At 36.6% G+C, this 19,257-nt stretch overlaps 1 protein-coding gene across 1 annotated transcript in view; it reads left to right on the forward strand.

The window, feature by feature from the left end:
• Nucleotides 1–19,257, forward strand: part of FTO (FTO alpha-ketoglutarate dependent dioxygenase) — a 228,811-nt gene that overhangs the window by 29,111 nt on the left and 180,443 nt on the right. The window contains exons 2-3 of the mRNA XM_071440403.1: nucleotides 10,688–10,765; nucleotides 15,642–16,299. Coding sequence (XP_071296504.1) covers nucleotides 10,688–10,765; nucleotides 15,642–16,299 — 736 coding nt within the window. The remainder of the gene's footprint in view (nucleotides 1–10,687; nucleotides 10,766–15,641; nucleotides 16,300–19,257) is intronic.

A 19,257-nucleotide genomic window follows, 5' to 3' on the forward strand; every position in this document is an offset into this window, starting at 1 on the left:
GTAATAGGCTATTGAAAACTTTTAAGCACAGAACACTTGTCAACTTAAAGAACAAAAAAAGAGAAAGGGAATGAGGAGCTACAGAAATTAGAGTACAGTATCTGTTACCAAAGGCTGGCTTCAGGAGCCTGTTCTAGTGCTTTATGAGGTTTGTACAGATCACTGTACTTTGTTCTGGAGAAACAGTTCTCATATGCATGTTAAAGGTGATCTCTGTGCTGCTGTGATGCTCAAAGTTCATCTGCTTGGTATGAAAATAAAGGTAGGGATTCTGAGCTAAACAGTACTTGGGTTTTTTTGCACTTTGCAGCTGGAAATGGTTTTGCTTGTGATGAATGGTAACTTGTGATGAAAATAAAGAGAAAAGGTTCCTGAATAAATGGTTCAGGAACTCATCATGGTTCTTTCCAAATGGAGGGCCTGATAAAGTTAAGGGTTCCCAAAATTAAGTAACTGTAGTCTTTATTCAGCTAAACTCCTAAGTGAAAATTTAGTGGAATTCTTATATAATGAATTAGCTCAACTAGCAGTGGTTTGAGGCGTATTTCACATGGAAGTTCAGCTCTGCATGGAGACTATCAAGCCTTTGTCACTAGTTTAATTGGGAATTGCAGCATGTGTAGTTCCAAATGTGGGTCATAAGCTCTTGCAGTTGTCTGTTATTTAGTTTTAAAATCCTCCCTTTGAATATTTTTTTAAATCCTACATTGTTCTTTATTTTTTTCATTCAGCCCATTTTGAATTCTAGTTATGCTGAAGCACTTCCATTGTAGAGGGGGAAGTAATACAGCATGTTAAGCCAGCAAATAAGAACAAAGGTGGGTCTGGCAGCTTTCTTTTAATGTCAATTCCTTGCCCTCAGCCTCCCTTATTAATGCAGCTGAGCTGCTGTCACTCAGATGGTTTTACACAGACGTGCAGGCTACGTGTCAGAAAGGGTGGCCTAGATTTTTGAGTTTCAGGTTGAGAGTACTCCAACATACAAAACCACTGTATCAAATTATAAACTGGTTGACTCCAGTCCTTGTAGGCTTTCTGAAGGAAGTGAAATTTATTTATTGTTGTCTTGGACATATCCTCTAACGAAACAAGAGAGTTTAGATGTTAACGTGTCTGCACTATTTTCAGTTGGATGGAGACTTTCCTGTTGCCTTTAAAATTATTATTGTTCAGAACAATCCTTCTCTTTGTCAAGTTCTGCTTCCACATTAGGATTATTTTTTCTGTGCTTGTATCTCTTTATATGAAAAATTTTTGTTTTCTCACTGTTCCTTCACTTGTACTTATTTACTGTGGGCTTTTTTGATAATGTCCTCATCATTGCAATATCATATACAATCAGAAGTTATTTGGTGCTTTTTCTTTACTGGGTCATTTCATGGATTCAGTTTTGATTGTCACCACACAGTTCATTAAACATGTCTGCATTTTCTTATCAGCCTGTTACAGCTTTAGTATGTTGTGGATCAGTGTGGCTGCCCCTCTTCTTCCTTTGTTTAGACAACCAATCCAAGCCATTCTAGAGTGAGTTACTACTCTTGGTAGGAATTGTTTATTTATTAAATTTGGCAAAAGAAACATGCAGTAATGTAAGTCTAGGATATTTTGTCAGCAGAAGGGAGCAAGTAGGGCAAAGGAGAGTTGAAGGGTGGAAATCTGGAATGGTCCTCTATGTGCCAGCCTCTCTTTTTCACCATCAGAAATCCAGCCTGTATTTGAGAGTAGCATGGAAAAGGGAAGAGATGAGTTTTGAAAGATTTGTTATTACTGCACTATTTCACATCCCCAAAATACAAGCAGAGGTAGCAGCAGGACTATTCAGAGTACCAGACCAGTTGGGAATGTAAGTGTATGGGAAGAAAGGACAGACAAGAATTTTCCCTGAACAAATGTACAAGGAAGACTAAAGAAATAATTTTCATGCACTTCCATTTTAAGTTGTGTAGTGCTGCTCTGCAAAATTATACCTGAACATTGCAAGTGAGGGGAAAAGTTAATGAGAAATAAGGTCTGTATATGCAAATAATAGAAATGAAAACTGAAAATTAAGTATTAGCCTTTTCATAAGTCAGAATAGCTTTATTAAAACAGCATTATTGGAAAATGTTGGAGTTCTTAAGTTTGTTCAACAAATGTATTCTTAAGCAAAATGTTGATTTGCATTATGAAATTTGCCTGGATTTGGCACAAAGAAAATATCTTAGGAGAGATTTCCTTCTTTCACAGCATATCAATGTTCTCTTGTATTTTACCTCTTAGTATACCCTAACATTATTTACATTGTGCAAAAATAGCTTAAGAATAAAATGTGAGTAGCCTTTCTTTTACCTGTGGTTCTTCACCCTTATGATAGTTCTGTAAATGTTCTCAGAACTGTGAAATACAGATCCCAACTAACTCCTGTTTTTTGGATTCTGAGCCAGCAGAGAATCTCTAACACCAAGGTCTCCTGGTTCACTGACCACTGGTGCCTGGCACAGTGATGAATCAAAACCAAACTGAGGAATGGGATGCATCTACCTTTCAGTCAGTGTGGCTCTGCTGCCTCCAGTTCATTTGGTTAGACTGTATGTGCAGAACTTCTTAAAGAAATATGGATGATTCTTTGAAGTCTGATGGTCTAAACAGTTTGGGAACCACTCATTTAGAAAAACTTCCAAACTTGATATAAGAAAAAATTCCCACAAGGGAGAATTCTGGTTTCACAAAGGTGTCTCCTCCAATGCCTAATTATCCTTTCTTTTCAGTTGTGCTCCCTGTTTCTGGTCTGAACTTGTCCAACATTTCAGACCCTGAATTTTGCTAATTGTTGCCTGACAACTTAACACTTAGATGGTAGCTTTCTGTTCCCCATGTGGCTTATTTTGGAGACTGTGAACAAAGCAAAGCCTTCAAGCTTCAAAATTAATCAAATCTGAATTGTTCACTATGAGGTGTTTCTTTAAATGACTTTTGTTGAAAAAACCCCCTTTTTCAGCAAAGGATAATGCTATATGGTTTTTCAGCAAACCATATAGCATTATCTTTCTTTAATTTACATGTCAAAATTAAATCCAACAGTTTTTCATTAATAGTTGTCTTATTACAAAGTTGAGTCAACAACTGTAATATTTAGGTTTTCTAAGTGAGTGTTTCCATCATTTAACTGATGGTGTAGTGCATGCAAAGTTGGGAAATTAGTATGTAATAAATACAAACCAATGTCTGTGCATTTATTACAAGATTTTATGACTCTTAGAATCATAAAATACCAGGTTGGAACGGGGCCTCAAGGATTCTCTGGTCCAGTTGTGTAAAATGTTACAAATTGCACTGCACCTCACTGAATACACTCATACAAATTTTATGTTAAATTGATGTGCATAATGTGATCTCTAATTTTTACATCCCTTAAAATACATTGTTACATGGTGCAACTGTATTAATATTGTTCTCCTGTGTGTCTTCAAAACTGACTTCTCTGTTGTGCTGCTTTGGAAAGATGTTGATAGTGAATTCATTGTAACTATTACAGGTAACAGTGATGGTTACCTTTAAATTGTTTTGGGGAGAGGAGAAAGAATTCCACAAAGCTTCTGCTCAAGGCCTCCTCTAGTGAGAAATGTTGGAAGGAAAATTTGAGTTGATCGTGTCCTTGAAAAGGGCAAAGCACAGAGATGGGAGAGCAGAGGCAAGAAGCATGAGGTAAGAAGTCTGGCGCTGCTTCTGCAGCAGGAGCGCAGGGAACTGGCATAGCCCTTCCTTTGGTGCATTTTTTGGCAGTGATTTTATTAATTGTGGTACAAAATCTCAAGAATTATCTTGTAGATGCCTCCTTTAAAATACATCATCTGTGTGCCTGGTGAGTAACAGAAAAGAAAAGTGTTCTTGGAATACATTTCCTTTTATCTGTAAGGCTTTAAACCATTTTCCTGTCTTTTCATTCTGCAGTGAAGAATACGGTTAGGCATTCTGCAAATGTGTACATATGATGTCTGAAGACTGTAAAGGTCCTCAGATTTCACCAAGTTTGTAAGTGCTTTTAGACTTCCATACTGCTTATTTGTGCTAATAAAACTCTGGAAAATAATTTGGTTCTGTAAAAAATACCAAGAATCAACAATTTTGTAATGGCCTGTGAAGATGTTCAAATACTGTGTAATGGGCATGACAGCTACAGTATGTGAAATTTAATGCTCTAGCTCCTTATTGATCTTCCTTGTAGCCCATTGCATGGCACATGCATTTGCACTTAACACCTGCTCTTTCTGCATTAACACTATCTTCTGCACTGTCACCAAGGGCAAGTTAGAAGCTGCATTTGATGCTAACCTGAAGAATTTAAGGAAATATCTATATTTTTTTCATACCCTCTTTACTTTACTTTTGACTGCTTTATTTTCTGGGTGATATTTTAACACTTGGAGGGTTTTTTTCCCTTTTTAAAGTGTTCTTATTAAACATTCGTTGCTTCTACCATTACTTATCAATATATATAGAGACCAGCAGTCCTTCCAGGCTTGTTATTTTCTGGAAATGATGAAAAGCTGCAAGCAAATTTATTTTGCCTTTGATTTTGCTGGTAGTTCTGAAAAATTGTATCAGTGTGACCTGCCAGTGTTTGTGTTGGAAAGTTCTTTGTCTATATCTACAGAAGGTATGAGCCTGTTGCAAAGGTTCTGAATCTGCATTTCAAGCTGCCAGCCCTTGGATTTCAGTCTGGAGGTTCTTGTCTGTTCTGTGGTTGTTGGTCAGTGTGTTTGCTCTTACTTTGCTACATTAATTAGATATTGAATCCCAGTGAGGTCTGTACAATTCCACATTGCAGATATGCAATATTTCCCAAAATAATGTGGAAATTCTTAATGTTTCTTTCTGTTTCCTTGAGGCCTTCAGGGATAAATAGCACCATGTCAGCATTATTTTCCATTCTTGAGCATAATTCTTGAGCAGCTCCTAAGGCTACAGAGATCTAGTGCTGTGTGTCCTGGTAATAGATTTCCATGGAAGTTAGGAACCATCGATATCTTCATGTCATTAGAACATGAGATGAGCAGCAACACCAAATGCATCACTGCTGTGACAGTAACCCTTGTTATAGTTTTTATTTTATCTGTCTTTATTCTTTATTGAATCTTTTCTGTCAAGTACTGTTGCTTAGCATTTCAGAACTGGTCAAACCCTCTTGATTTCTTGGGACTGGGTGTGTAGAGATGTTTTTCCTGAATGATGCAGAATCAGTTATTGGTAGCAGTCACTAAGGGTTCTACCTCCTGACTCTTTGGAGGTGAGCTGGTTAAGAATTGCTACATTAAGAAATATGGTCTCAGAATCTATTGGCTATCTTTTAGAAACTATGCCATGAATGACAGGCAGAGATACCTCCTTATCTGTGTCCTTATCTGTTCATAAGGATTCAGAGCCATGTTCAACTAAACACAGTCCTTCTTAGTTGTGTTTTCTTAAGTATGAGTGTGATTTTGTGTCCATATGTATAAGAAGAAACTAAGAACTGGAGAACTGGTTAAAATTTGATAATTTCCAAGTTTGAATGTTCTTACTTTTCCCCTAATACATAGAGCTGACCCATTTACTACCTGGTACCTGCTGCAAGAGGATGCACAAATGCTGGAGGGAACAAGACGTGGGTGATGTAATTAAGATGCTTGCAGTGATGGTAGAAGAAGTAGAAGTTTATTCAGAATTGTACAGAAGAGCCTTAGGGACATTTTGTCAGCCCAGTGTCTGTGTTTGAACTATTTATTACTTCATATTTCTGTTATGATTACTTACAGTGCTAATCCATGTGTGACAAATCTACGCTCAGCTAGGTAAGGAAATTGCCAGTTCTGTTCCATTAACAGCCACTGGCCAAAGGAACAATGTTCCTGTAGGTTAAAACAACAATTAAGGGGCCCTTAACACTTCAAGATGGGGAAAGAGGGGATACTGGCCAGCAGTATTTTCACACATTGCTAAGCTGCTTCAATGCATAAATTAACTCTCAGTTCAGTTACATCAGTGGAGTGTGTTGTGCATATGCATGACTGCTCTGTGTGTGTGTGAACCAAAACCTGGGCCTGTTGATTTATGAGAAAGGGTAAGAGAGGTTGAAATTAGTAAGCAAAGCCAAACAGTACCTTTGCAGCAGAGAATATCAAACAGTCTTTGTGACAGCTACTCACAGATGCTGATGTAAGACCCGAGGTCTTGGCATGGCAGTGGATTGTTCATTATGTAATTTTTTTCATGCCCAGGTCACTTGAACAGCATTTTGTTACTTCTGTAGCTGGACCTGTTTGTTCAGTGGAAGAACAGGATTCACTGTGGTTATATTAAATAACAAGTACAATTTATTGTAGTATAATTAGCAAGTGAATATATGGGGCACAAAATATTGTTAGACCATTGTAGATATTTTTAAAATGAGTTTATATAGAATAATAATAATCATACATATTTTTGCCCTTAATATAAAAATGTTTTGGACTTATATTAGGGGGGCAAGGAGAGCAGCTTGTAGTATGCAGAGTGTGGTACAATATGGTCATATGTCTACCAGTATTTGTGGGAGGCTGTATTGTGGAATGTGGCACAGACAAGGTTTTTGGTAAGTCTTGAATGTAATGAAGAGTAGACTGGCAATATAACATTTTCATGTCAGTAAATGGTGTTGTAAAATTGTCCAGTCCCTTAAGATCTTTTGATGAGTAGAGTTTACAGAAATAATTTGAAGAAAAAAACCCCTCTGAAATCTAATATATGTGATAATGGAGAAATAAAAGCTGCAATGGTACATTTAGGATGTATTTTTTATTACTCTAGGTTCATTTCTGACATAACTTGTTTTAGTGAATGATCTTGGTAGCTATGAAGTTTTAATAGCTAACACTTGGAAAGCCTTGTAGTTTAAACAAATGTCAACTTCAAAATCACATTCCTTCCTTAAGAAACTATCCCAAATTTATTTTTTATAAAAAACCCCTACATGTGAAAGGCTGTTAGGAGGTAATGTTTTAGAAGTTCCTGTAAAGTGGTGACTTTTTCCTTGATGGGGTCTTAGTACTGTGTCACAAAATTTTTGCTATATGTTTAATCTTCCTCCTTTATAAAATTGTTTATTAAGCTTTTTAGAACACTGGCCCTTTGCTTCATGCAGGATTTGAAAGAAATCAATGTTTTACTAGAGTTGATAAAAAAAAAAGAATGAAAGAGAAACACAGGCTCTAATGGACATTCTTATGTGAGTAAAAAAGGTAATAGGAAGGAGAGATTTTTGAGAAACCAAAGGTTTTCATCTGAACTGTGATTCAGATCTTTCTTTCATGACAATAGGCATTCTCAGGCATTCTAAACCTGGTAAAGTTTTGGAAAATAAAAAAAATATTGGGAAAAACTGTTGGAGAAGGAGATTGTACTTTCTTATGCTTTGAATAGTGGCTCTTTTTTTAATGATCTCTCCCTGAAATTTCTGCAAAAAAATTGGGTTGCATTAAAAACAAAATAAAAATCAAGTGTTTTACTAGCTCTGGTCACAAGTTGTCTCAGAAGTGTAAAAACTGCAGCAGATAGTAAGCAAACTTTTTAAGATGAAAAAATGGGCAATTTTTTAAGAACTTCTGATGAAAGGAGTTGATGCAGAGGGGCTGTTGCAGGCTGGGAGTGGAGATGATGTTCCCAAGGTGCTACACCACCCTCTCTGCACCATCACCTCTTTGCTGGGCTTCTGTAACTTCCCTTGCTCTGTGACATACAAGGCACCACTTCTCTTGCCAGGAGAAATAAACAATTACATGTATAGTGATTGAGAGGTTCCAATTATTAATATTCCACTTGCTAAATTTTACAACCATCTCATTAATAATCTCATTTATTGGTAATTAATGAGCGCAGAGATTAATGTCTGCAGAATGTTCATTGTGCACTCTAAAACTGGGCATTTGTGTTTCTGATCTTCATTGCAGAGTCTCTTAAAATAGCTCCAGTAATACTCACAGCAGTCCACAAAATAAGTATTTGCAGAGGTTTTTGTCTTTCTGATGGCCCAAGATGAACATTTAACAAAGTTTCTAAAGCAGTGCAGTGTGTGGTGACAAGGATGGTGCACATCAGATTGTCTTTCATGTATTGGCATCATTAATGTCTGTATAAAAATCACAATGTTTTTTAAAACATGAAAAACACAATCTTGATACCTGAATAAACTGTTACACTGTTGATAATTTTTATAATTTAGAAATCAGATCTAGAAAAATGCCTTTTAAGAAGCCTGACACCTTCAAGTAAAGGCATTTTTTTAGTTTTTACTGAGGGATTATGTGTTTGGAGAACCAATAAACAATGCTTATGTAACACTGCTTAGACTTTCACATCAGCCAGCTGGTATAGCCAGATACTCAGTTTTTCTTTTTTTTTTTCCACTTTTTGGAGGTATTTGTGAGTAGCTTGATGTTTTTGACATCTGTGTGACAGCTTCTTGCATAAGAGATGAGCAGCATGTTCTACCACCCAGCTGTGTGTATTAGTCTGCACATCAAGCTGAAGAGCAGCACTTAGCCAGATCTGACAATCAAATGTGAACTACTACTACCTATACACAAGAGTGCATTTTAATGTTGTGTGCTTTTTGCCAAGAGCCTGATACTTGACAAAGAAATTGTCAGAATCTCTCTTCTTCCTGCCTTTTTTTTTCCTTCCCACTGATGTGAGTCCATGTTAAAATATCTTATTTTTTTCCCTGCAGTTAAATATGGTTCATCCTACAGATAGTAAAGCCAGTCTAATGTTTTCAGCAATTTCATGTAAATAAAATTCTGGCAAGCTTTTGGTAATAGAGAAGTGTAATTGTTTTAGAAAATGCAGGAAATCAGTTTGTCATTTTCTGCCAACTTAATCTGAAGTTACAATCTGCTGGGTTTCACCAATGACTTCATGTCAACATCCCAACAACCTGTCCCCATAGAAAACTGAGGACATGAAGAAATTAGAGCACTAGATCAGAAATGTCAGTGCTGCTCTTCTCAGGCTTGTTAAGGATTGGTGCTCAGCACATTGTGAGTGTGGAGATGAGTGGGAGCCACCTGCTCTGATTGGAGTTTGACTGATCTGTGAACCTTAAAATCCCCTACATTTCCACCTGACTTTAAGCCTCTGTCAACTTTCTCAATGCTTAAATTTGAATAAAAGGAATTCATTGTCACAGAATGCACAGTTATACATCATAGTTCAGCCTTCCTTGTTTATGTGTTTGCTATAAGCCAAGTTAGTTAATACATGAAATGTTTTCTCTCCCTTTTTTAAATAGTAGTGCCAGAATAGCAAAGATCTGGTTTCACCTTGTTTTGAACTTGGTTTTATGAAAGTGTTAGTCATACCTTTTTATTTACTTACTGTTTCCCCTTGTATTATACCCTTAATATTCTTTTAAAAACAGTATTTCATTTCCATCTGTTCTTTCTCTTACAACATAAAAATATTGAGTTGTTTCTTGTGTTTATGTAGTTGAAAATACTGCAATCAAAATAAGAATTTGAGTCCTGTTACCTATTTATGTAAGCATTATGGCAGATACAGTTTTATGGTCTGAGTTGCAAGTAAGTTGAAATTTGTTAATAATCAAAGTTTGTAAAAAGCAATCCTTGCAATTTAAAAGAAAAAAGAAGTAAATGAAGGAGTTTATTAATTTTCTAGGTCAGAACTTCCACTGTAATAATTTTTACGCTGTAGTTAAGCTGTACGTACATTGAGTTAGTGTTGAGTTAGTCTGTGAGTAGATAAGTGTGAATGGACCTATCATGGATCAGGATTGTTTCATGCCAAAATTTCTGGTGGCATGTTTCACACATCACTTGCACTTGGCTAACCATTAACACACTTAATTGTATAGGGCCACAAAAAAATCTATTTTGATTAATAAAAACCTGAAAAATACAATTTGGAGAGACATCAAGCTTTTGCCCTACCCATTTATTAGTGATCACACTGAGTAAATATTGGTGGAGAAGCTCTCAGTCTAAAGCAGAAGTAAAAATGGAGTTAAGAGAACAAGGGGACAGAGGAAACCTGTTTTTACAGCAGCTGGTTCTTTGTGCAATCCCAGCATCAAAGTGGATTTATGGCTGTCTCTGGGATGGCAGGTCTTGAGGATGGCATTTTAAATATTGTCAGGCTGTGGGGGCTTTGGGCTACAGTAGATTGTGCTTTCCTTTTATTTCATAAACTATTGCAGGAAATATTTTAGAGTACCCCCAACATTGGGGCTTATTGTTTTAATGAAGAGGGTTATTGAGCCCTTTGATTAAAGATGAGCTTTGTACCCATTGGCAGGACAAATTGAAGCAAAAAGGAAAATGGAAGGAAACAAGAAATCAATGAGTAGTTATAAAGTAGGCATAGGTCTGAAGAACATAAGGCCAAGATGAATTTTGATCAGTGTAACAAGGACTGATATCTAAAAAAGAACTTGGGAGTAAAAGAGCTCATGAGCTCTAAAACTGCCTAAACTGAATTAATGTTTTGTAAACAGTGAAGTCCCCCTAATTTTACTTTTTTTTTTCGTTTTACTTATTTAATTTTCCAGATTTGAAGGTAGCAAGAGAAGTAATTGCACCTGGTTTTGCCATTTAAATACAACTACTTTTATCCTTCTCTGTTTGTATCTTGGTTTTTAAGTCTAATTTTCTATTTCAATTTTGCTCCTCCAAAACAGAAGAAAAAACTTCTTGAAGAACTTGGGGAGAATAGACTTCCATATCTGACACCAGCCGATGCTGATTTCCACCAGCTGGTAACGTATTTCTTTGAAATCATTTTAAACTAAAATGGCTGTTTGCTCTGAACAACAAATAAATCTTCCTTCAAAGAGACACTGTGAAATATGATATGAAAAAAGGTACCATGATGGCTGATAATGCACTTCCAGGTGGTGTGAAATAAGATCTCTAGAACTGGGATATTCACAAATGAGAACTTGGTGAACTTTGTTTATTTTTATGTGTGTGCCCTCACTACAAGTAATGTATAACATTTAATCACAGCTTTTCATGCTTTGGTGAAGCAAAATACATGTCACCAATTCCTTTAATTTATTTTTTCTGAGTGGTGAAGAGATCTTTATAGCTCCTGTTTGGCAAAATAGGGGGAATATTAACGTAGAAATTTCAAGTATAGGGGGCTTAATTCTACTTTCCAACAATAAGGAATTGTTAATTCTTGGCTTGCAAAACAATCTGTGGAAATGGAATGCCTCAAATGAAACCAAACAGAAGGATCAGGCCCAGTAGCCACATGAGTAGTAAACCAAGTGAGTGTATGCAAGAATATAATGAATAAATAGAATTTTCTGCATCTGTCTTGGGTCTTTCTAGATCAGCTGCAGAACTCAGGGTAGGTCCAATCAGATCAAATTGGATCATGGTAAGAGAAAAAAGAGAAAAATTTCTTATTATAAGGAATGACCTGGCTGTTTGAAGAGCTCCAGTGACCATGCTCACATTACACAACACAGGAGTGGTGCCTGCCTTGTGTTGATATATGGCTCAAAGATGTGCAAGTGTAGAAGAGCTGGGAGAATTTATAAGAGTGACAACAGATGGATTTTATTATTTCTTCTTTCTATACACAAAAACCCAAACACATTCTTTTCAGTCTTAAACTTAATGCTCATGAAGAAAGTCTTCCCCCTTTGAAGAAGTGTGCAGCTGACTTTCCTCCTTCCTAGTCCTGTTACATCCCCTTCTGTTTGTTCTCTTCTGCCTCTGATGCTGTCAAGAGATGCTGTGCCCTTTTTCTTTTTCACATCTTTGTAAATTCAGCTTCTCCTGGAGCTGATGTGAAAAGAGAAAGTGGGATCTCGTTTGCTCAGGGCAGTAACCCATAAGTACAGAAGACAATGGGAACAAGATAAGCAGTAAAATCACAGCTGTCCAATCCTTAATAAATTTTTGATATGTTCTTTTTGAAAATATAGAATTATTCTTTTTATGTAGTATATGTGTGATGCTAGATATTTTTAAGTATATAGGCTAATCATAAGCATCACAAACACCTTTTGAAGTCTGTGGTGGTTATGAAATGTTCATGGAATCACAGGTGTAGAAATTGCAAGTTCCAGGATGCTTAAATGCACTACAGCTGGAGAGGAAAAGAAGGGTGAGAGCTTGAAGACAACAAATCAGCAAAGTGAAATTTCACATACAGTTTAGTTTTATAGTCTGTCTTTCCTGGACAGACCTGCCCTATTCCTTGAAGGATCTACCTCTTATGAAACAGTATTCTTTGAACATGTTGGAAAAGTTAGGTAGGATGAAACCAAAAAAACTGTCTTATCCTGTTGGTTATGGAAGTGTACAGCCTGAACAGAAGTAAGAAATTCCATCACAAGCAAAACTTCCACTGACATCCTCTTTCCATGGGTTTTTCCTGATAAAGGATTTTGGAAACGGGCCCCAAGCCATCAGCTGAAACAATGCAGTGTTTAAAGCAAGTACGGAACAAGAAGGGGGCTGTAACAAGGGAGTTCACAAATAGTTGAAGTACAGACTATAATTTCATGATGCACATGGCAGTTTGCTTATCAAGGGTCCTTATTGCTGATTCCTAACTTTATTCTGTCACTCAGGTCCATAGGGTGGTTCTCTGTGTTGAGTATCACCATCAAAAGTGAAAGCATATTTAAAATCTTGCGTGTAATAGTCACAACAAGGTTTGAACATCAAATGTGGTTTATTTCTGCACTGTAGTTGCCTGTAATGCTGCCACTTCTTTCAGAGTGAGCAGTGAGCTGCCCTTTAATACTGGCTGTCAGAGTTACAACACAGAGTACATGATTGCTGCCCTTCCCCACCCCCAAAACAACAAGGTGTCCAGTGTGAACCCAGCAGTCACCCCGTGTTCTGAGCCTGTAATTCCTTCCTTATGGAGGGCACAGCACAGGCACTGCTTGGGGATTTAAAGAAGACCAGGCTGTTCTCATGTGATGTGTCAGAAATGTGTTTCCACTTCCTGATTTCTTTTGAGATACCTTAATGATAAAATAGTTCTTGAGCATGTGATCTTAAAGCACAACCCAAAGGTAACAGGCCTCTGACTTGGCTGGCAGCAAAATGTGCAAGGCATTACCTCTGCAGCTCAGGAGGGGAATACAATGTTGTTTCCTTTGTAAAATCTGTGTTCTTCCTTTCTAGTGCATGTTTTCAGGGATTTAATTGCTTTATGTCATATTCTTATTTCCCTCCTCTGTTTCTAATAATTGTTGGGAATTTCATGTGTGTGATTAATGTCAGAAATTCAGTGAATTTATATTTTCATATAAATGGTTTAAAAGTATATACTATTAGTGACTGTTTGATAATACATAATAGCATATGTAATGTGGTATGAGTATGTCCAGTATACAGAATTATTTAATGAAATACTGGAATATTGCTATAGAACTGTTAGAGCTCTTTCTTTCATACAGGACATTTGCATAATGGAAGAAATAATGAAATAATAATCTTTATATGTCAAAACATATAATATTCTAACATTCTTAAGTAACATTATGAAAGAATATTTATGATTCCCATCAGGCTGTACCTTCACATCTGACTGTAGCCTATAGCTCCAAGTCCTGAATTTACACTTACTAATTTCATTAGTTGTTGTTTTTAAAGACTTTTTTTCACTGTACTGTTGAAAGGCTGGAGATACACAGCGCTGATAGAAACAAAAGGGGCAGTTCAGGACTTCTAAAGGAATCATTTCAGGCTCTTGACAAGCACAGGTGAATGTAGTTTATCAAGTTTGGATTCATTTCTTGGAATGAAAGCTGTGATCCTGTGTTCTGGGGTCGTAGAGGGACCTTCACACAGATCTGGGACTGTTTTCAAGCTTTGGTGTTTGAAGCTAAGCATGTAAATACAATTGTCAGAAATTATTATCTGTAGATACTGTTACAGGGGTTCATTTTCCTCTCTCTAGGAAGCTAGTTTTTGGAACCATAAGAATGTATAAAGAAAAGGAGTTAGCTTCACTGTAAAAATTTACAAGGAATAGTGGCGAGGTTTATAGATAAACCAAGATTTATTATATGTAATCATTATTTTTAAAATAGGCTTCCTTTTATGTTCTCCTTTTTAGTAGAAACAAATGATCCTATAAAGCCAGCTCTTCAGTGTTATAGGATAACAGTGCATTATGATGCAAAAGTCTGTTTTCATGCAGTGGAAAATGTGAATACTTACTGCCTGGTTTGTATTTTTTAAGGGCACGTTCTTTGGATTTCAAAATTAATTTCCTGAAAGGCAGGTTCAAATGAGACTTGGAAGTAGATAGTACTGGTAAAGTGTGTTTGAGTTGTACCAGAAGGAGCTCACAGATGGATTGTAGGTCAGTGTGGTGTTTTGTGCCAGTGACTTTTGTCTTTTTAAGAGCACTTTGAACATAAGCTATTAGACTAATAAAAGTTTTGGCAGATCAGTTTTATGCATCCATGTGCTTTTGACCCATTGCCTAATGCCTTCAGATTTCAGTCCCCACACCACCATCAGTACCTACCTTTTCTCCAAACTACTGACTAATTTCTGGACAGAAGGAAATAGGTGTGGTGAGTCCTCAGGAGCTTCACAAATGCTAATTGATGTCTGATGCACTCACATTACAGCCCCTCCCTTAGTTGGGCACTAGTGTGCATCTGCTTCTTTTATTTATCTATTAATTTTAATGAAATATGTAAGAACCCACTCTTTAAAAGAACTTATTCCCCAGCCTTTGTTTAGTTTGCCAAACAGTCTCAGCAGTAGTTTAAGCAGATTTACAGGCAACCAATAAAAGGTGTGATTATGTGATACTCACTTCCTTAGAAAACCAGATTAACAAAATAAAATTATCCAAGCCTTCCTGGTGTGGGAAGCAGCATTGTGCATGCAAAGCAAGAAGCTGCTGATTAGCAGGGTTGTACCTTGCTGGGAGCTGCTGCCTCCACACACTTCTGGATTCTGAGCTCCAGCTGATACCAGAGCTGGTGTGGTCACAAGAGGATATGGGGGAAAAGGACACTACAGGTAGGGAGCTGGGGAAGCAATGTTTGGACATTTTCTGTTTTCAAAAGAGAGCTTTTCTATAAAATGAGATATAATTGGCAGGTACTGAGGAATGTAAAAATAGAAAGCACCAGAATGTTAGAAGCACATTTTTTAAAAGGTGTACATTTTGATTTTGTTATTTTGTCCCTGAAAAGTATTGTTAGATAAAGCTATTTGAGTGTCTCATGTCACCCTCTAGATTTCTGTACATCAGAATGAAACTGAAGGGTCTTTGCCACCATTACAAAAAGAGGAATCACTTTTTTACTGCTTGATAATCTATTATTTATATACTTAAAAGTGCCATTATCTACAGATTCATCAGCTGAGCTGTTCTTCTAAATTGTTCTAGAGTCTTTGTATTTATTTATTTAGAGATTTGATCTGCTTTAAGCCACTGGTACATATCCACAGCTTGTGCAATATACTGAAATATGAAAATGAAGTAACAAGTGCTGGCATCCATACCTTCACCATATTCTAGACTCATTCCTGTTATCTTGACAGCTTTGCCTTGCCTTGCAATATCTTGACTCCTGTAAAAAGAATAATTATTTTCCTCTTTTTGTTATTTGGGTTTTTTTTTTCCTCCTTTAGTGGAAGACCAAGTATTCCAAGCTGATTTTCAGGAAATCTGATGCAGTACCTGAAGATCTCCACCAAATGGTACAAGAAAGCTTTCTGGCCTTGCGAGAGCACAACTGTTTCTTTCAAGATCTTGTGAGGATCAAAGGAAAGGACTTTCTTACTCCAGTGTCTCGTATATTAATTGGAAACCCAGGATGCACTTATAAGTACTTGAACACAAGATTATTTACAGTTCCTTGGCCTGCAGAAGGTTATGACATAAAATATTGCAGTCCTCAAATACGTGATGCGTGTAAAGCATTAATGAGACTTAATGACTACTTGCATATTGAAACAGTCAAGGCATTGCAAGGACAAAACTTGTTTGAGAACAAAGAAATTAAAGATACTTCTGGAATAGATAGGAAGCAAAGTTTTGCTACTTCTCTTACAGAGCAAGGGTCTGTTTCAAAAGATCAAAGCAGTGTTTGTGTATCAGAGGATGACAGAAGTCTAAAGAGCAGAACATCTTATAATTTGACTTTATTAAATTATATGGATCCACTACAAATGCTGTACTTGAAACAAGAGCCTTACTTTGGAATGGGGAGCATGGCAGTGAGCTGGCACCACGATGAGAACCTGGTGGAAAGGTCAGCAGTGGCTGTGTACAGTTACAGCTGTGAAGGTGAGTGATGGCACTTGACCAGTCACCAAAGTCCCTGGAATCCCTGAAGCTCTGCTGTGTTCCCTTGTGTGTATGTACATAAGCACTCCTGCATTTTGGTCTAGACTTGTCACGTGCTTCTGAATGCACTGTGGTACCTTTTGTGTTGAAGTCTTACCTTTATTCCCACTAAAACCTGTACAAAATACCTGTGTTTCCTGCAGCTGGCTTAGCAGTTGTTCTCTAACTAGATTTAAACATTGGTATAATTAATTCCCTGACTAAGAGCCAGGAAAATCAAAATCTGTCAAATATCTCTCTTAGGTTAATGCATGTGCATGTTTTCTATCCTGTAAAATGTTTCACTGTGGTTGGGATCACCATTTTTATAGTGTTATTTATCATATACAGAGTTGCTTTGCTTTATGCTGATTTTACTACTCTTCTTTCTTTGGAAAGATCATTTTCAGTTGGACTTGGATAGAAGTATGACTGTATTTACTTAGAAATATATGCATTTTGTCTAGGCATGCTGTAGTGTTAATGTGTGTTTTATGGAGGGCTTGCTGACATTTCTCTAGCTGGGAAGAGTGGACACTTTGCATTAAAACAACTCTTGTCTGACAGGCTTTGCAGGCTCTTGCTTACTTTAGAATGAAGCTCATACAGCATTTTAGGGGTGGTGGTAAAAGTGCAGTTGAAGCATCATTAAATATTTCATTTTTAGTTTAAAGTATCTGTCCCATTTTTATCTTTATTTAAGAGCAGACATGAAAAATTTTTGTTTGTGTTTTTTCCCTAACAATGCTTGAACAAAGGCTTGGGTATTTTTTTGGATATTTGCAAACATAAGATTAGAATTTAGAAACTTGATTTGAATTTGCAAATGTTCTGTTATGTTTCATCATTCACAATGGATTTTTTCTTCTTCCAAAATTCCTGTGATGTTTGCTTTAGAACAGGGGAAGAATTTGCATTGACTTCAGTAGGTTTCAGCTAAAGACTGTGGTATAAAAATGATAGTTTATACTCCCACGTGCATTCTCTTATTGGTTTTGTTGTTAAGTTTTGAAATTCAGTGCCATTTTGTTACTTAATGTACAACTGAAGTCATATTATTTACATTTTCCTGGATATAAAGCATCAACTGGCTTAGCAAATTGAGTTGAAGAGATTTTCTGACTGGTAAAAGTGTAATTTTCTTCATGAACTTCTTTCTGTCCTATTTGTCAATGGTGTCAAGTAGATGTGTTGGGTTTTTTTCCATTACTACTGTAGAGAAATATTTTTTCAGTAGGATTTTAAATTAAAGAAAGCTAAACATGAACTTGAGGTAATAATACTTTCTATGAGGATTTATTGTAGTATGCCTAAAACTTTTTTACTTTAACATAAAGTTTGCTTATGGAGGGGTAAAATGTGAGTCCCTTTAAGTTTAGAGAGCTATAAATTACCAAAAATGAAAACTGCTATGTTTATTCATAACTCGTCAGTTGGTTTTGTTTCTTCTATTCAGTAAGTTAAACAAGTTAAAATTATGGTGTTTTAAGATCACTGCAAATTCTGTAGAAGATTTGATTGATGTGACTAGATAGAAATATTTAACATATTTAGGCTAAAAGTTATTTTGATATCTATGTATAATAATTTTTTTGTCGAATAAGTTTTTTTCATAAATACACTTACAATTGAAAGTTTGTATTTTTTTCTGAAAAGTTTTGAAATAGGAAAACAAAGAAAACAAGATCTTTCTAGTAAATCAATTGATTTTTCTATCATTTAAAAAAAATGAAAAGTCACTACTTGAAATTCTTCTGATTTTGCATTGCTCAGGTTGGGTTCTTGAGCTTTAGAGGGCCTTTCAGGTGCCTGCCATGGCAGTGGAGCATCGTGGGGAGATGTCCTGCAGTCCAGCTCTGTGTGCCAGCAGTGCCCTCCCATCTGTGCTCAGGGTGTGTCATTGTATGTCCCTCAAGCAATGACCTGCTTCTCCATAAATTGGAGGAAATGGATCCTGTTCATACTTAGGAGTATGGTTTTGTAACTGAAGTGCTGGTAAATATCTCTTTGTGTTAAAGTTTTGTGCCCAGTGCATCCAAGAGGATTTGATTTTAGAGAAGTAGATTGTCTTTTTGCTCTTCTGATTTTCTGCTTACAGCCTTCCAATGCTGGTGGTTATAAGCTCATCAATGTTTACAATATTATTCTGTCCAGTTCTGTATAATGTCAGTGTTTTCATGGTTTCTGCAACTTACAAAGACTTTCAATATTTCCTATATTACCAGGTCTCCATAACTGTGAAACATGAGGATCTCAACATCTTGTTGAACAATATTGTTATGTCTTTGTGGAATCATGTCTTGACTTTTTATTTGCTATAAATATATTTAATTTTTATGCCGACATCTTTTATTAGCACTTCATTAATTTGTTTAGTATTGAGTTAGCATTGAATTCTCAGTGTAGTGTAAAAAGACTGTCACAGAATCACTACAGAATACATAATAAAAAGAGTAGTTGTGCTCAGAATTTTTTTGTTGGAGCTATTTTTCCTTAGAAGATGTAGATGTGCTGGATTAATAATTTTCTGGGAGAAAACACTGATTGAGTGGGAAATACAATCACAAATTAAGCATGTTGATTTTTGTTGGAACTGGCTTGATTCTTTTTTCCGCCAGGTCTTGCATGTTTGTTTTGTCAGCTCTCAATTCCTCAAATCCCAGTGGACACTGAGGGTCTGTGGCAGCCTTGGCACGTGGGAGCTCCGGCTTCCAGAGCTGCAGGGCTGGTGCTGACCTGCCCTGCTGCAAATGCACAGGCCCCAGGTTGTCAGATTTTGAGCAGCAGCAGCCCTTGGAGTCAAGCAGTCTTACTGAGCTCTGTCAGCTCTGTCAGACTGTTTAGAGATGCTCAACTCAGGTTATGTGGTTTTCTTTTTACTTTCATTTACATCTTTATATCAGTATTTGTTTTGTGCCT

The sequence above is a fragment of the Agelaius tricolor genome, unplaced genomic scaffold (genome assembly GCF_023055355.1).
Source record: "Agelaius tricolor isolate 1412-34295 unplaced genomic scaffold, bAgeTri1.0.p SCAF_15, whole genome shotgun sequence".
Classification (NCBI taxonomy): Eukaryota; Metazoa; Chordata; class Aves; order Passeriformes; family Icteridae; genus Agelaius; species Agelaius tricolor.